This window comes from Hermetia illucens, chromosome 1 (genome assembly GCF_905115235.1).
Source record: "Hermetia illucens chromosome 1, iHerIll2.2.curated.20191125, whole genome shotgun sequence".
NCBI classification, from domain to species: Eukaryota; Metazoa; Arthropoda; class Insecta; order Diptera; family Stratiomyidae; genus Hermetia; species Hermetia illucens.
This window is the reverse complement of record NC_051849.1, coordinates 54,605,325-54,623,451: the sequence shown is the minus strand read 5'-3', so window position 1 is coordinate 54,623,451 and position 18,127 is coordinate 54,605,325. Positions and strand designations below refer to the sequence as shown.

Sequence of the window (18,127 nt, the reverse complement as noted above, 5' to 3'; positions counted from 1 at the left end):
AAGGGGTTACATACTTTTTTAGTCACGCTTGCGCTCTCAAGTATATTCTATTTTGTATCCAAGAAAACTATAGACAGGAAATTAAACTGCCTAGGTAAACCCTGAAGTTTTGGGGGACAAAAAATATGGCGTCCGGTGGGCGAGGCTATTCAGAGAGAGCCTTTACAGGCGCTCGTGCTAAAAACTTCAAAACCACTTTTTTCGTATTAAAATCTTATTGTAAATAATGAATAATGGGATAAAAGCATGGATAAACTATAAAAAGACGTAATTTCGCATAATATATGTGTTCAAAGCTTGCTTGAGTTAAGAACAGTAAGTAAAGTAAAATATTAAGATAAGGATCATTTCAATAAAAAATGGCCACAATAAAAAAACCGTATATTTTTTGCACTTCATTCATTTTAGAGCCAGTGATAAATTTTGAATCGGCGAAATCATCAGAATCCGTGATTTGAAGGTCTTGTAATGACGTTGAAGCTGAATTATCCAATTCCACCGTTAACATATCACAAAGCTCCCTATGGAGTGATTTTCTCTTTCGAGTTGATAGTTTTCGTAGGTTAGTAATCAAGCCATCAGAAGAAATTGAGAGTCTATTAAAAGTGTCTGTAATATTGTGAAGCCTTGAAAAATTTCGACTAAAATGTTCCCTAGTCTTAAAATCTTTCTTTCGGGCACCTTATGCTTGCTTCCTCGCTAAGCTGTCCGATTGGTAACAATGCGTGCGAAATAATTTCTGGGCCGTGAATTAAAATCTCATGCACAGTCGAACTCATCTAGTTCCATGGATATAATCGTATGTATAATTGGCCGCCTCTAAACAATAAATTTTGAATTTTTCTTTATTTTATCGAAACCACTTGCAGTTGTATGTAGAATCATGTAAAATCGTCTAATAAGTTTAATAAGTTCCTTATCAACTCCAAAAATAGTTCCGGATTCTTTAAAATTTTGAAAAAACTTCCTGGCTACGTTCCTATTATCGACATTTTTTTCCTAAATTTTTCTTGAAGATTTTTTTTGGGTTCGTTTGTGATTTGCCAAAGTTTGTAATGAAACTATGGGAAATAGGATCAGACGATTATCCTAAGTGACCGATAATAACCTAGAAGGCAGAGCTATCTCAGAAACCTAAAAAGTTGGCGAAATTGACCGTAAAGGTCCGCCCGCAAAGATTGAAGCTCCATAAAAGTGCTCGGTCGACACGTTCTTGTACGCCTCTATGCTAGCCAGGCTCGGGAATATGGGAGGAGGTCCTTTCAGCTCTTTGATCCCTCACGTGTCATTAATACAAAATCAATGTGTCTATACCGATGCGTGGGTCCGTACCGGATTTCAAAATAGATAACACAAGGAATTCGCGACGGCCTAACGAATAATAACCAGAACGCGAGCTAAAATGGCAAAATAAAAATAAACGGATCGACCGCGCTCGTGGAGCCGTAAATCTCCGGACCCGAGTGCCGCGTCGAGGGGGGGGGGGGGGGGGGCGGGGAATCCACGACGGATCACAATCCCGATTACTGCCTCCTCTGCCTCAGATCCTGATTGAGGCGCGGCCCCTGAGGTTCCCTCCCTTCCTTGACATCCTCAGGCCGTTTCGTCATTTAGAGGATGTCCCTTGCAGGTTTTGCGGGATCAAGAAGAAAGAGAGAGGGAGGATGTCCTCAAATCAATCAAAAATTATTCAAAATTCATGATATATTACTTACTCCAAAAAAAAAACACATAAAAATAAAAGAAAAATTGTAAATAATAATTTGATATTTTATATATTATTATATTAATGGAAAGAAAAAAAATTAATTAAAATCAAAGAAAGTAGAAAAATAATAAAAAAAAACTAGAAGAAAAATGAACTCCAATCAAAAGAAATTTTAAAAACTTACGCATGCAAACACTCCGAGCTCGGTGTGGCGTGTAACTAGTTGATGCTGATTCTGCGCTAAAAAGAAAACATTCAGAACATTACAAGGTAAATTTACAAAATAGAATTTTACACTTTACTATTTCATTTGTTTTTTTTTTGGTTTTTTAAATAAAAAAAGAAAACCTTTTAGAGTTCGGTCGCTTCTACATATGCTGCGCGCGGGAATTTTAAAGATCGTGCTGCGAAAATGACACTTTTCACCGGAACAATTGTAACTCCAGAATGTCCATCGATCACCGGAATAACAACGGTATTCACACCAACTTTACATAGATCCGAAATGAACCTTTGAGCAAGGACAATATCCAAAATTGAAACACCAGAGAGACGACGAGGTTAATCCTTTCTTTTGGATTTTAGCACTTCTGCGGCAATTAATACTCACGAGTTCATAAGATTTATAATAATCACAATTGTCCACAATGACCGAAGTCAAGTCGCGAACGATAAGAGCATTGGTGTTGAACCAATCACTTGAGTCCTTTTCGGTTTACGTGGCACGTCCGCTGGGATAATATTCCATCGGCGCCTTTAACAGCCAACTTCCTCTGCTCCAACGTACTCTCCTGTCTCTGTCGATGTCCAAAAAGATCCCCTTAAGAGTCCCGATATGCGCGGCTCCAGTTCTTCCTCTGCCTTAATCTCCAAAATTTCTCCTCTAAATCCTACACTCCAATCCACCCACCACAAGTCAAAAAAACTCCTCGGCCTTCGACCTGTCGCCTCTTCCCACCCTAGAATCGCTTCCCGCTTCGCCGCTAGGTTGCCATGCACATGCGCCTACGGCAAATCATTCGCCTCTATCAAGATTAATTCGCCCGAATGCATTCAATAATGTACAATCTGCGGCGAACATTAGGGTAATTGCACATTATGAAATGCATTATTTTGAGCAAATTAATTCAGAAAGAGGCGAATGAGATTCCGCTCCCGTCGCGAAGCCGCGGTCACTACAAGCTTGATCGGTAATTTATACGCTAGTTGCAGTAAAAATCAAATGTTCTTATCCATGAGTGTAACACACAAATACCAAACGACAAGAAGCCATCATCGACACTTCTGGATAACATTTGCTGTAAGTTGTTAAAATCTTTAGATGTGGTACCGCATAAATAGATAGATACAATAACGAGAAGACGATGGCCGAGGATTATTCCAGGCTACAATATTTTTATTAATTGCCGATTCTAGCCGTAATGGAACAAGAGATGTTATGAACACGAAGTTATCATCGTCAAGTTCTGATATGAATTTTTGTTTCTACTGCATGTGACTGGAACTACCATCGAAACCCCACTTTGAAATTAGGGTTAGGGAATCCGATGGATCTAAACTTCCTATGACATCTTTTTGAGTTGACAGTAACCGACAGGCAGTATAGTCTAAAGTTGATTGTAATAGTACCTCAGCTTCACTTTCTTTTAATGAAATATTTTCTGGGTAACATTTTAATTTTTCTTTGTGGACAAGTTTGTAAGGCGGGAACATTTGCTTCACATAACTTCAGATTACGTTATATTGTTTCTTTGACAATTCAGCGTCAATTATCATAGACAGGACATCAGTTACTGGCAAATATGTTGACTTTCTCTTGCGTGTTTTTGAGCAAATGTAGGGTATTCCGGTTTCTTTCTTCACCGCGTCTCCTTCAAATTTTCTATCAATTGCATTTGCGTAGAATAAAAACACCCGGGTGACTTCAAGCATGCAAAACTGCTATTTTTGTACGTTTCGTCGTACGTTGCTTGGAACTCTAATAGCGGCCGACCGTAACCATCTCTTGAATGTCGGTTGGTTTGAAGTACTCAGGACCCTTCTAGCCATCTCTTTTCTGTTTGAAAAAATCCGTCCTTATGTCTATTGCAGCTTATCCACATTAGTTTTAATTGCAAAAACGAGGCACAAACTTTTGCGCAAAGAGATTTCACTTTTCCCTTCACATTTAATTTATTTGGACCTTCGTATATATGTAATAATTAAGTCTAACACCAGCGGGAAATGACAGGGACTAAAAATGATGAAAGTAAACAATTGTTCACATTGTTTGTTTCAGTCATATAATAAATTCAAAATAACGTGAAATTAAAATTGAGGTTTTGAGCGGTATTTCCGAAGAAAAGGCCCCAGTGTGCGGCGATCCGAATAATATCGCAATGCCACTTTTTCAATTTCCTATATATTTATGTATGGATGCATTGGTTGTTTGTTGCTGGGTGCTTAGTTACATGGATTCGCACACACCGAAGTGCTATAGAAACAGCGCAGAAGGCACTGCGATCTTGACTCCGCCTCAAACCGGATGATTCAATTTTTGTCCTGTATTTTTGCTTGTACTTTTTTTTCTTTGCTCAATAAAAATCTGAAATCTGAATAAGCAAAATTTTTAAATAATTAAACAAATAATGTGAAAGTAATGATATGTCTTTATTATATAATACCTACAAAAAATCGGTAAAAATTTATCCTTAAAAATATATTTTTAAAACAAAGTTATAAATTTCTCGCTAGTGGTACATATTCACTTCGTCAATATTCGTACAGTACAGCCATTAACTTATGGTTTCCGTCTAGATACCCAAAAAAGTCGTAATACTAGTTGGGGCAACAGAATTCGGCGAACACGCTTGACGAACAGCCATTTCCCAGGTGTCGAGTACGTGGGATAGGGAGTGACATTTCGGTAACTTACACACACGCGCTACGAACACAGTCTGGACAGCAGTGAGGAAAGGCGTGGCCAAATATTCTTGTTCCGAAAGTGAACAACTCGGCGACATCATGGGATACTCTTCTGTGGAATGAATGAAAATGATGTATTTTGAAGGGACCATTATCGTTAGGAAGTCTGGAAATGCGTACCTGGTATAGTCACGCTTATTGGAGGTACGCACGGCAAACGTCTGTCATCCAAGCAGCATATTAACTTTATTGTCTTGTTATTGTTTTGTGAAGCGGAGTCCAAAGAAACTTTGAATTTCTGGTCCAACCGGGCGATCTCGCCCTGAAGTACGTGCGGTATTTCAAGGGACGTGTTGTCTTCTTGCACCACTTTTTGCCTTTTAACCGGTGGCGGTGCGCATCTGTAATTCGATGAAAATTTTAAGAAATCAATTCTAGGCATCTTTCTATGAAAGTAACTCATTAGTGAATTGAGGTACTAACTTTATATCAGTCCCAAACAAGGCTTCTAGTGAAGGCCGGAAAGTACGCTGCAAAGTGTGATTTCTGTTAGGATTTTGTAGTGTAGCACTTAAGGCTTCGATCAATGGGTTGCCGCTCTGAAAAAAATACGTTATTCAATGTGTTGTGTTTAATATAAATTCAAAGTGTCAATGCAGGGGGTCTTGCGTCTATTATTAGCGGGAACAGAGACTTACTGCAAACTGATTACTCGATAGGAGACAAGATTTGAAGTCCATCATTTCTAAAGCTTTCTCACACTTAAGCAGCGTTTCAAGAGGAATGCGCTGATGAGGATTACATAATATCTCCAGTAATTTGTTCATTTTCATGATTTTTTCGGTGTCTGGAAAATTATTTTCATTTAAGAAAACTCAAAAACTTTAATTCTAACTACTTCAGTGTCCTACCATCATTTCCGATTTTCGCGACCATGCGTTTTAACGGCTCAATGTATTTTGTGAGCTGCTTGTATTTCTCTCTGTACATTTGATCTTCTTGGGCGTTGAATGGACTCGATCCCGTCACCTGTCCTGGAGTATTCAGTGGAGCGTTTGGAGATTGTCGGAGTGCTGAAAGTTAAATGTTATTCATGAATAATAATACCAATTGCACGAGAAGAAATAGCTACCTGTTCGCTGATTGCTTGCCATAATGTTTGACATCTGCGGACTTGATGTTGGCACTAATGCTGGACTTGATATCATCTGTGGCGTTTGATGCTGCTGACCTAAACTTGCAGGCGATTGCACGGTTGGACTCGGACTTTGACGCAGAAATTGATTTTGTCCAACATTGCGATTGTTTGGAAACATCGTTCCGCTCGTGTTTACTGAAATTTTCGATGTTGATTTATGTTTATAGAAGCGAAACGCTAAGAATATTTAGAAGAAAAGCTTGACGATATATGGCCCGCATAGGCGTTTATGATAACGATATATTTTTTTTTGTTTCGGAAGGGGCTGCTTGCCATTTACATAACTTACCTGCAGGATTCATTTGTCCTGCATTCTGGCCCATGGAGACCTGAACGCCTGGGTTGACTGTCGGATTCGGTAACTGGGTCTGGTTACCAATTCCACCCACAGCCATTTGATTAGGCATGCCGCCTTGCGTTGTCTGACTTGGTACGTTACTAACTGCCTGATTCGGGTTCATTCGGTTCATCATTTGATTCAACTGTGAGTGATTAACACCAATCTGTAAATAATTATTGAAGTATAAAGATTTCTACTGTTCGCAAAGTCATTTACATTCATTTGGTTCTGGTTGATTTGGTTTATGGGTAACGAGGAGACACTGTTCATGGTAGTGATGGGTTGACCTTGCATCGCAGGATTCATTTGCATTTGGCTTATTGGCAATTGATTCATTTGACCGGGCATGTTATTGGCCATTAAGTTCGGTTGATTTGCCATTTGATTCACGGGCATATTCATTGAAGGATTCATATTGGCCATTGTGTTGGCCATATGATTGCCCATTGCGTTTGGACCGATTCCAGTTTGTAGCATATTCCCTCCCATTGGTCCGACATTCATTTGCCCGCGAATACCCTGCATGTTTTGCATTTGTTGTCCAGGACGCTAAGGAAAGTTATTATGTGGAGAATTGATAAGAAGAATAAGCAGTTGAATAATGTAAAAGTTAAACATTTGAGACTACAAATTCGACAGCCTAGTTGCATAACAAACCTATAATTACCTGAGTGAGCGTTTGTAACAAATTGGAAGCTGGTACGTTGCCGGAGCCCATTACCGTTCCAGGTGATATTTGACTATTTGGATTTGCCATCATTTGGGTGTTTCTGGTTCCTTGACTCGCCAGGTTCTGAAGAGCGTTAATAGGATCTTGCATCATGTTACCTCCGCCCATCTCTTGGCTTTGTGGTTGAGCTTTGTTGGTTCCTAAATTGAATTACAAAATTTAATAGATTGAAAAAAGGTTTTAAGTTTAAGTAGAACAATAAAAATAACTACCCTATTTCCCATAGTATATATACTTGAAATCAAGCGGGAAACATTCGGATGCCGGAAATATTATAGATCAATTGTGCTTTTGGACCTTCAATATATTCGTAGATCGAAACTTTATTTACTTTTGGAACAAAGAAGGTAATTTCGATATCCGGTTTTTTCATCGCTCTCACGGGCCGAGGCAATTGAGCCTGAGCTAAACCTTAAAACCCTTAGTTGAAGCAAAAACATTCGGCGGTAGCCTAAGGCAACTGCGCCGAATATTATAACGAATGCGTCTGTAATCAATTGCTGCTGGTCGCGGCGAATACAAATGAAAATCTCTGAACTACCGACGCAGACTTATTCAGAATTTTTTAACCTCGGATTTCAGTTACTTGAAATAACAATAAAACCTCTTCCTTTAAGTCAGTGAATAATTTTTATTTATTTCTCTCTTCATCTCCATAACTGTGGTGCTTTCCCACGCTATTCGGACAGAGGAGTCTTGATTATATGCCGAGCGAATCAGTCGATTAAATATTGGACGGGGGTCACCACACCGCTTGTCGCGCCATGAAGTGATGCAATTCTTCTGGTTGGCGAGCCTAGAGAGATCCCGAACACGGACATCTTGAATTCGGGTGGATTAGGAAAACATCAATTGCGAAGAGTGGAAAGTGATTGGTTCCAAACAGGACGTGAATGGCAACTCCGACTACTACTACTATACTACTACTACTACTATACTACAATAACTATTACTACTATAACTATTTGACATTCATCAAATCCGAAATTGAAACACCACTAAATGACATTATTTGACCTAAACGGGGACTACTTTGCAACACCAGACTATTCCCTATATGATCCACAGATCGCACCATCTATGAACGCCAGTCTGTGGTCGACTACTCATTAAGGTTGGGGTAGCACCGGAAACAACAGAAAGAGATTATATGAGGAGATGGAAATACTTCCAGAAGGAATACGTACGAGTCACTTCTCCAAAAACATCACCGGCAACGTCGAAAGACAAAAGCCTGCTTTCCCTGAGGGTACCTTGGCTAGCGAGTCGTATGCAAGCACCACTGGTATCTAAGAGGAGCATATTAGCCTGACTTCTTGAGGACACCACTTTGTTGTGATGAGGTGCATTATGGGCGCCCAAAACACATGAAGATGGAAGCATCGGATTTTAACTCTCCAAGTGGTAAGGGGTCACAGGCTTCGAATTTATCCGCGACTTTGAGCAATCAAGTCGCGGCCGAGAAAAGAATTTGGCAGGTCTCATCATATTCATGTTCCCTCATGGAGCAATCTGTGGAAGACATGCATTCCACTTCAGTGCCAAATCTGTACTCAGTGTCCACGGCACCGTTAGGCGAGAGCAGTTAGAAGCCTGACTAAGGCCGGCCTATCGGTGGCACTAATTCTTCCAGAAAACGGGAGAGGAAGGCTCGGCAAAAGGGAACTTCAGCTGCAAATGAGAGGGGACTACAAAGAAAAGTGGAAGCTGGTGATATGACAGTAAGTGGTCTAATACAGATATTTGGAAACGTATCAACGCAGCACGAACGCCGTAAATCTGGGAAGGTTCTTAACCGACGACAGCAGATGGTACGCCGAAAGAAGGCGAAGTTTCTTGGGAATGAGGACGCAAGAAAATGTATATGGTTACCATTCATTCCTTGACGTCAACCACACCTATGCACCATCGTTTGCGTTTACCTGAAATGCCCTTCAGTTCCTCAACGATTTTCTGAGATGCGCTTCTTTTCTTGTGTTCTGCACCAAGTGCCCACCCGTCCGCCATCTTGGGAGAGTGTAATCTACTGAATGGGGCAATGCAATTGTCGCCCCTCCTTAATGTGTGACCTACCCCTGCCACTTCCCCCTTCCCATCGCAGTGCATATTAGTGTCAGGCCTGTACGCCGCACAAGTTCTTCGTTTGAGATAGTATCAGACCAGCGTACTGCGATAATACGACACTGGTTTGGAGGTTTTGAATAACAGTGGGGTTCACTTTCCATGTACTATCCCCATATAGCAACACAGAAAGAACACTACTACAGAACAATCTCAGGTGGAGATATCTGCAATTTCAGAATTGAAACAAGGCGGAAAAAGCGGATCTAGCGCTATTAATGCATTGGGAAACATCTAATTCGATGCCACCTTCGGCAGAAACCATGCTTACTAGATATACAAATTGACTGATGCCTTCAAAGCTCTGCCCATTAATGCAGATAGGGAGAGTGTGATGATCCGTCATACTGAGAACCTTGGTGTTTATCTTCAATTTAACTTTCTAAATCCAGAGCCATTTGGCCATCACCTCGTGAGGGAGCAACCAGATGTCATCAGCGTAGTCGAGGTATTTGAGGAAATATGACAAAGTTCATGGAATTTAATTGAAGAAGCCGAAAGGGAACCGAGTCCAGCAGAAGCAAAATGTGAGGAGTCTAACGAAAACCAAACGGACAATATGAATTGAAATTACCATTTAAGGACGGAGCGTTTTTAAAAGCCCTAGAAAATTTTAGAAACATGGTAGTTTTCAGATCATACAGCTGGAAAAACGGCTTAAAAAACATGCAGAGCTGGCTAAAGCCCATCATGACTTTCATCGAGCTGGGTCATATGGAAAAGGCACTGTCAGACGTTGGAGATGAAAGAAATGTTTTCTATTTACCTCACCGTCTTGCCTTTAAGCAAAGCCGCACTACGTCAAAAGTACGGGTGGTATTCGATGCCTATACAAAGAAATCGGGTAGCTCCAGCTAATATAGCGACGGTTTATGATTCGCTTCAATGACTAGCTGCCGTAACTATGCAACAGGTTTGGAAAGCCGGAGCAGATTATAACGAATCTTTAACATATGAATCTTGTACGATTGGGAGCAATTAGAGGCAGATCTCCTGGCGCTGGAAAACATTAGGATTCTACGACAGATTTAAAACATTAATAACTGCAAAATAGAACTAGATGGATTTTCTGCCTCGGAATTCGCTTACGTAGCGGTCATTGACACTAAAGTCATAGCTAACGACATCAACCCCAAAACTAGCATGATCTGCGCAAAAACGAAAGTCGAACTAAATGGAGCCCTGTTACTAGTCAGACTGATGCATCAAGCAAATTCCTTGTTGGGCATACGCTGCAACGAAATTTACTGTTAGAATGACTCCAGCATAGTTCTAGGATGGCTAACTAAAGAACCTTCTGCATAGAAACTTGCTAATAGGGTGTTCAAGATCCACAAAATAAACAAAAATTGGAAATGGGGCCACGTTAGATCTAAGGATAATCGCTGATTGCGCCTCCAGAGGCATCATGCTAACCATAAACTTCGGTTAACTGGCCCAGAATGAATGACGCAAATAGTAGATATCGCACCGATAGTAACAACACCACCAGTCACTATAGGAAGCGTCAACACTCTTGCAACGTCCATAGCTGAGCCATAAATTTTAGAACGCTACTCAAACTTTAAAACTATAATAGCAATACCTCTAAATTAATAATCTGAGAGAAAATCGAGCTGTTGAAAACCCTCTTTAAGGGCAGGCTAAAATAATTCCACCCTTTTTTTAGATGAAGAAGGGATTCTGCGAGTTAGTGGTAGACTTCGAAATGTGGACACCTTGAAAGACGATCATTCTCCTTCCACAACACCATCACGTTACATTTCTGATCATAAGAGATGCACACAAGAAGACAATGCATGGAGCTCTCCTACTGGTACGGAAATATCTGTTTATGTGATACTGGATAATTAATGATCAAAAGATTATTCGGAGCGAGCTCTATAAATGTTTAACTTGCTGCAGACACGCAACCTCAAACAACAATACACTGATGTGAGACTTAGCTGCGAATAAACCTTGCGAATGCAGGGCCAGGGAGGTTATGATTCGAAGGGAACGGTGCTGGAAAAAGTAAGCCAGCTATGTCAGCGGGTAACTGAGGCATATGATTTTATAATGTCGCGATAGAAGGTCCACCAAAGCAGGAAACCAAACTATTTTTGGAACCAAGAAATCCCGCTGTTGGAAGCATTGTGTGTGCGAGCGAGGAGGTTTTGCCAAAGAACAAGAGGGAAGCCAGAGCATTGGTAGTCGGAGAAAGAATACCGCGATCTTTGTAATAGTTTTAAGAAGGCTATACGGAAAAGTAACCGAAATTGCTACAAGCATTTGTGCCTTTAGGCAAATACGAATCCGGGGGCGTTGCACACAAGATTGAAATGAACAAGATTCGTGGACAAAAATCACCCCAAGTGACATGCGCGTGACTCTTGTTCAAAATAATACCAATCTTTTTCTCGCAACAGGAAAAAAGTAGACCGCAGCCGGCGGTTCATTCCCCAGGGTGATCGAGGAGGAACTTCGAAATATTTGTGGACTTTCAGGATTGGACGAGATTCCGAACTCAGGCCCTCATGGTTCATAAGCACATTTGAATCGTGTATGGTGGAAGAACTGTTTCTCGACCAGTGGAAAAGCAGAGGTTGGTTCTGCTACCGAAGCATCAAAACCCACCGGGCGAACCCTCTCCATATCGCCTATCTGTCTTTTAGACATTATGGGGAAAACGTTGGAGATGGTGATATACAACAGGCAGCTTTTGTTCGTCAAGTTAGCGGGTGGTCTATCGGAGTGCCAGTATGGGTTTCGCAGGGTACGGCCCACTGTCGATGCAATAGCAACGGTTGTGGATCTCCAGGTGTCGGTAAGTGCTGCAGGTTTATGACGCTGGATGTAATCGTGGCGAAATGGGGTATCCCTGGTTAGTTAGCTCTGATAATCGAGAGCTACCTCTCGTAGAGACTTCTTTGGTACGATACGGATAACGGTCCGAAGGATTATGTTGTGGCAGCAGGTGTTCCCCAAGGGTGCATATTGCGGCCGCTGCTGTGGAATATAATGTATGACGGAGTGCTTGGTCTTTTGCGTGCCAAAAGAGGGAGCATTGATTGGTTTTACAGACGACATGGCGGTGGTAGTAGCTGCGTGGTACCAATCGCAGGAAAAACAATACTGTCAAAATCCGGGTTGATAATTACGAGGTCGTTTCAAAATTGATCCTTAGATACCTGATTGATGATCGTTATCAATGCCTTTCAAGGGGCACCTGAAAGACGCGCGAAAAGGCAGCAAAGGGTAGCTCATCTATAGCAAGGACGGTGCCTAACATTGAAGGGCCAAAATCTGACTGGCTGCTTATCGTAATCCATCCTGCTATAGGCCCCTACCTGGGCATACGCACTGGATAACACAGTGATACAGGGAAGCGTGAGTTCGGCAGGTCGCGCAGGGTGTGCAGTGCATATAGGGCAGTATCTGGTGAGGCAGTGTGCGTCATCGCGGGTATGAATCCTTTGGATCTTCTAGCGAATGAAGCACACCGGAGAAGGAGAACAAATCCGACTGACTTCGAGCTTCCAGAAAACCACTAGGAAGGAGCTGTACAAGAACTGGCAGCAACGGTGGAATAATTCTGAAAAAGCCCGTGTATTGAGAGATGGGTCGAGCGCAAGCAGAGAGAGTTGAATTACCAGCTAACACAGTTCCGTTATGGGACACGGTGGATATAAGAAGTATGTACTTGCATCGCTTCAAATAGGATAAATACCTGTCCCGAATGCGCCGTTATCCTCGAAGACCCGGAGCATGCTATGTTCTATTGTCCGAGATTTGCGATTGAAAGAGGGACGATAACCGATGCCCTCGACGCAGTTATAGGATCCCACAATTTCGTGGAGGAAATGCTGAGGTTGGGAGCAGACTGGAGTGCGATAAACGCAAAAGTAACTGCGATACAGGAAAAGCTACTGAGCCTGGGGAGCGCGGCGGACGCGTGACTTAGCCGTGCTGGTGTAAACCAGAGCCCACGGTGGTCCCGCGAGGATATGGGCGGAGAAGTGGGGGTGATTTTAGTGGGTTATTGTCCCACACACTGCTGCAACCTGGCGCAGCAGCACCTTTTTAAGATTTCCACCTCCACCCATAAAGATCATCTGCAGCTTGTTAGCGACATGGCAACTAAAGCAGGGAGATTTACAGTGATCATGGTTAAAATTTTATTGGAGCAGACAACAGAATGAAGAAAGACCGCCCAAAAGCGAGTTGGTAATTCACCAATGAAACCACCAAAATATTGGCCAAGAGAGGAAAAAATGAGGAGCCTACATATTAACCTCAATTTGTTCAGCTTCTGAGCATATCACTCGGTCGTGATAGCTATCTTTCGTCAGCTGCACTGATGAGAGAGGTGACAGAGTTGAGTTGCTCTTGCTTTTGATGTAGGCCAGAATATGGTCTTGAGATACGCTAACCTCTACACGAATAGTTTTTCGATGATGAAGCAAAGATCGGTTCAGCGGTGGCGGGCATCGATGAGACGCTGGATAGAGCGCGCGGTGGTGCTCATGTAGCGACAGTAGGACGATCGTCGAAGCTGCGAAGCGCAGCCGATGCCGAGAAGGGAACTAATTCCTTGGATGAAGGGCGATCGTTAATTTGGCTTGGGGACATCATCGGGCTTGTGCCTTAGCAAAAGAAGGTTCAATTTCACTCATATCGGGACCGGAACTATAAATTAGAGTGTCAGTAGTATTGGCTAATGCTGCTATTAAAACCTGGGAACAAGCTTCTCATAATGGCAGGTGGCACAGTTTTAATGCTGCTGGAGACACCAAACCTTTCCTGTCAGAACCTAACAAACATACTGCAGAGCTTATTCTCTCCAAGTGTCCGGATAGCTGAGTGGTTAGAGCGCAAGTCTGTCGTACGGAAGGTCGCGGTTCAAATCTTACTGGTGGCAGTGGAATTTGTATCGTGATTTGACGTCGGATACCAGTCGACTCAGCTGTGAATGAGTACCTGAGTCAAATCAGGGTAATAATCTCGGGCGAGCGCAATGCTGACCACATTGCCTCCTAGTGTACCGTTACGGTCTTGAATGAAGTACTCTAACACACTTCAAGGCAACTGGCATACTCAGCATCAAAAATCTGATATCTAATACGTCCACACGCGGAGCACTCACATGAAATACTCTGTGGATCCCGCTTCCTCATTACAACAAATGTCCAGCTAGTGACCAGTCAGAATGCCCAGAATACTTCTTGATTAGGGTTTAAGTTCTTGGAGGTTTTTCCTCTCCATCACCTCAAACAGACAAATCTGGGGTGATGGCTCTGAGATCCCTATCGAATATAGCATGCCTGGGTTTTTAGTTAAAAGCATAAGAAGGGAGTAGAGGATAAGCCATTTCTCACAAAACTAGTGGCTAGCGTTGGAGGAACATGGTGTAGCCACAAATTACTCGTGGATGAATGGGGGCCACTGTGATCTATGCAACTCTTACCGGCACAATATTGGTCTATGCTTGCTTTGCTCTATTCTGCTCTACAGTGCTTGAATATCGGCTATTAAGCCAAGGGAGAGAGCTCAGATGATTGCAAATGCTGTGCATATCCGCATCAAGGTGCATAGTTAGTATCCTGGAATCTTTCTGTGAACTTGAAAAGTACAGGGAGCAACCGCACCAGGCGCGCAAGTTTCACCAACAAGTCAGCAGGATGAAGCCTTACACATCTCAATGTTCATCCCGCCGAGATAAACAGGGAAATCTGATTTCCGACAAAATGGACATATTGGAGCGACGGGCTGAGTGCTTTGAAGAACTACTGAACAACCAGAACATCGGCGAGTTGGAGGTCCCGCCAACTGAAGACGACGGACAAATATGCCACCACCAAGTATAGAAGAAACAGTCCGTGCAATTCATTGGCTTAAAAATCATAAGTCGCCAGGAGCCGATGGAATTACATCAAGTGGTTCATCAACTTGTGCTCAAGGTATGGGACAGCGAATCAATGCTTGACGATTGGCAAAGAGGCATTACCTCTCACATACATAAAAAGGGAGATATCACACGGTGCAGCAATTATAGAGGTATCACCTAGCTGAGTATAAGATATTCTCCGCTATCTTACTAGGCCGGATAGCCCCATACGCCCAGAACATCATTGGTCCATACCAAACAGACTTCACTCCAAGCAAATCGGCAACAGATCAGATTTTCTCTCTGCGGCAAGCGATGCGGCTATCAGTTGCACCAACTCTTTATCGACTTTAAAGCCGCCTATGATGGCATAGCCTGTAGACGGCCATGAGAGAATTCGATATCCCAACGAAATTGATAAGACTGACTAGGCTGACCCTGACCAATGTGCGAGGCTAGATAAAAGCAGCAAGATCACACTCAAGACCATTCGACATCGGCCACGTTCGAGAGAAGAATCCTCCGAAGAATTTTTGGCCCCCTACATGAGAATGGACGATTCCGTAGCCTACACAATGACGAAATCTATGAGCGATACCATGACCGTCCGGTTGTGGATAAAATACGGCTTCATAGGTTACGGTGGGCGAGTCACTTAATCCGTATGGATGAGGATGATCCCACCCGGAAAGTCTATAAGGGCAATATCTATGGTAGAAAAAGAAAACAAAGCAGATCCTGCCTGAGATGGAGCGATGGTGTAGGTCAGGACGCCAGACTGCTTTTAGGGATATCGAATTGGTGGCATCTCGGCGCAAAACCCGGATGTCTGGAGTTCCTTATTAAGGCAGGCCTAGACCGGATACCGGTTGTTGCGCCGTTGATGATGATGATGAATTCGAGTTAATTTTTTTTTTAATTTGAGGACTTCTTCTCTTTCTCCTCCTTCTTGACCCCGCAAAACCTTAGTAGAGACATCCTCTAAATAATGGCCTGCGGATGTCAAGGATGGGAGGGGACCTCAGGGGCCGCGTTTCAATAACCATCTGAGGCAGAAGAAGCAGTGATCGGGACTGTGATTCGCGTGGATCTTCCCTCTCGATCGCGGCACTCGGGTCCGGAGATTTACGGCTACACGCGCTCGAGCCCCTTTTTTAATTTTGTGTTAGGCCGTCGCGAACTCCTTTGTTCGTTGTCTCATTTTAGATCCGGTGCGGACCCACGGATTGGTATAGACACCATAATTTTGTACTAATGACACGTGAAGGACCAATCAATCCCGAGCCTGGTTAGCACAGAGGCGTACAAGTACGTGTCAACCGAGCATTTTGATGGAGCTTCAGACTTTGTGGGCGGACCTTCACGGGCAATTTCGCCAACTTTTGAGGTTTCTTGGATAGCTGTTCCCTCTAGGTCGTATTCGACCACTCAGGATGATCGTTTGATCATCCTATTTCTCGTAGTTTTCATTACAAATGACGAGATCGCATATTTTCCTCACCTTGTTTAGCCTCTGAACATATCACTCGTCTGGAGAGCCATCCTTTTTTAGCTGAGAGGTGACAAAGTTGAGTTGGCCTTGCTCTTGATCTAGGCCAGAATATCGTCGGATTTGGACCTCTTGAGATACGCTAGCCTGGAGAATAGTTGTTTCGGTGGCGTTTATTAGGGGGCCGCTGGGAAGACATGAGATCGGAATGACCGCAAGTGTGGTCTGGGGGTTTAAAAACAGGAAGACTTGGAAAAGTATTGTGGGCATTCTGACTGGCCCTAATTCACTAGCTGAACATATGTTGTAATGAGGAAGCGGGATCCATACTTATGGAGGTATCAGACATGAGATTTCTGGAGCTAATTGTCCCAGTTGCAGCGGGTACCATCACATCCACTTATTTCGCAGTGGTTGGTTTTCATGGTGGAAATAAAAATCTCTGGCTTCTCATGAAATGCGCTCCTAGAGTTTTACTACAACAAACGCTAAGACGTAATGCACCAGTGGGTTAGGCGTATTATACTCTTCCGTCGTGTTGAAGAAATTGGGTTGGTGACAAAAGTGCGGGAGAAGACTGACAGAATTAAATGCCGTAAAAGCGATTGACACTGCTGACATTATGAACGAGTCAAGCGAAAGCGATAACATTTTATAGTAAGAAGTGTTTTTGTTGTCAATAAAAAACGAGCGCGATAAAGACGTAGAAAACTTGGTCTGGTCAGCCGCTAGGCCCTATTTATGGTTTCGCGCAGGCATCGAGATAACACTTGAGCTAACTAGGCTACATTTTGAATGATTTTTCACAAATTCGAGGAGAGTCGGGTTCCCGAGCAAATTTGGAAAGTCAATCAGGTCACGGGTCGTGGCAATTCGACAAGCATCTCAGCTTCTGCATTGAATGACCTCATTTCGGCGTTCAATCAATTATCTATGCATAAACAAGGTGGCGAGGTTATAACTTAATCGCTATTTACTTACGATTAAAGTTTTCTCTGAGATGCATGAACAATTTCCCAATCAAATTAAGATATTCCTCGCGCGAGTGAGATTTCTTGAAGACATGACCCTCCATGACGGTGCCATTTTTCGAAGGATCCGCCGATGTGTTTTGCAGTACTTCGTTGCTGTAAAAAACCAAGTCCATCTGAATATATTCCTCAAATCATTAGAATATTGTATGCTTACATTTTCTGGATGACACTTTGCCGGAAAGTTTGATTCGGCGGCCATTCATCTGCCATGGCTGCAAAAGGACTTCTATTCACTGTATCACAAAATATCACGAAAATTGATAGCCGAAAGGGTTTTACACCAAGCGAGCACTGCGGGGTTAATGCACGTAGTACGACTAACAGTATTCGGAGTAGACTTGGACCTTGACTGCACTACTAGGGCCGAACAAATGCAACAAAACACCGGCAAGTGCACCAACAACCTGCCCGAGGATAAAAACTTCAATGAAAACTGTACATGAAGTATGCTTCTTCTTGTTTTTGACATTGTAATTGGTGCTGCGTATATTTTATTCTCTTCTGAAGATAAGGGACGAAATGTTAACAATTTATTGCAGGTGTTTAGTCCAAGTTTTGCTATTTTCAGGTGCTCGTAGATAATAGTAGTGATATTTTATGCCAATATTGATATAATCTTCTAATTGTTGTACGAATTCAACGTTAAATTGGCAAACACTTTACTTTTCATTGTGTTCTTTCAACCGCCTTACCGCCACCTGGCCACTACTAGCCATACCACTTATCATTGTCATAAA

General features: G+C 42.6%; 1 protein-coding gene across 1 annotated transcript; it reads right to left on the bottom strand.

Moving 5' to 3' along the window:
* Window positions 1–4,338: 4,338 nt before the first annotated feature.
* Window positions 4,339–17,822, bottom strand: LOC119646591 (mediator of RNA polymerase II transcription subunit 15-like). Its single transcript, XM_038047084.1, has 11 exons — window positions 17,545–17,822; window positions 17,338–17,483; window positions 6,818–7,020; window positions 6,367–6,699; window positions 6,100–6,313; window positions 5,745–5,945; window positions 5,524–5,685; window positions 5,311–5,459; window positions 5,096–5,211; window positions 4,793–5,013; window positions 4,339–4,724 (listed from the first exon to the last, which is right to left on the bottom strand). Exons 1-11 carry the CDS (start codon window positions 17,598–17,600, stop codon window positions 4,501–4,503), a joined length of 2,025 nt encoding a protein of 674 aa, XP_037903012.1. The 5' UTR covers window positions 17,601–17,822; the 3' UTR covers window positions 4,339–4,500.
* Window positions 17,823–18,127: the final 305 nt, after the last annotated feature.

Bases quoted from the DNA above. Each gene is read 5' to 3' on its own strand.
- LOC119646591 (XM_038047084.1), bottom strand. From the start codon at position 17,600: ATGGCAGATGAATGGCCGCCGAATCAAACTTTCCGGCAAAGTGTCATC. The intron at 5,686-5,744 runs GTAGCTATTTCT...TTTAACTTTCAG, and splicing joins GGCAAGCAATCAGCGAACAG to CACTCCGACAATCTCCAAAC. The intron at 4,725-4,792 runs GTACGCATTTCC...TTCATTCCACAG, and splicing joins AATAAGCGTGACTATACCAG to AAGAGTATCCCATGATGTCG.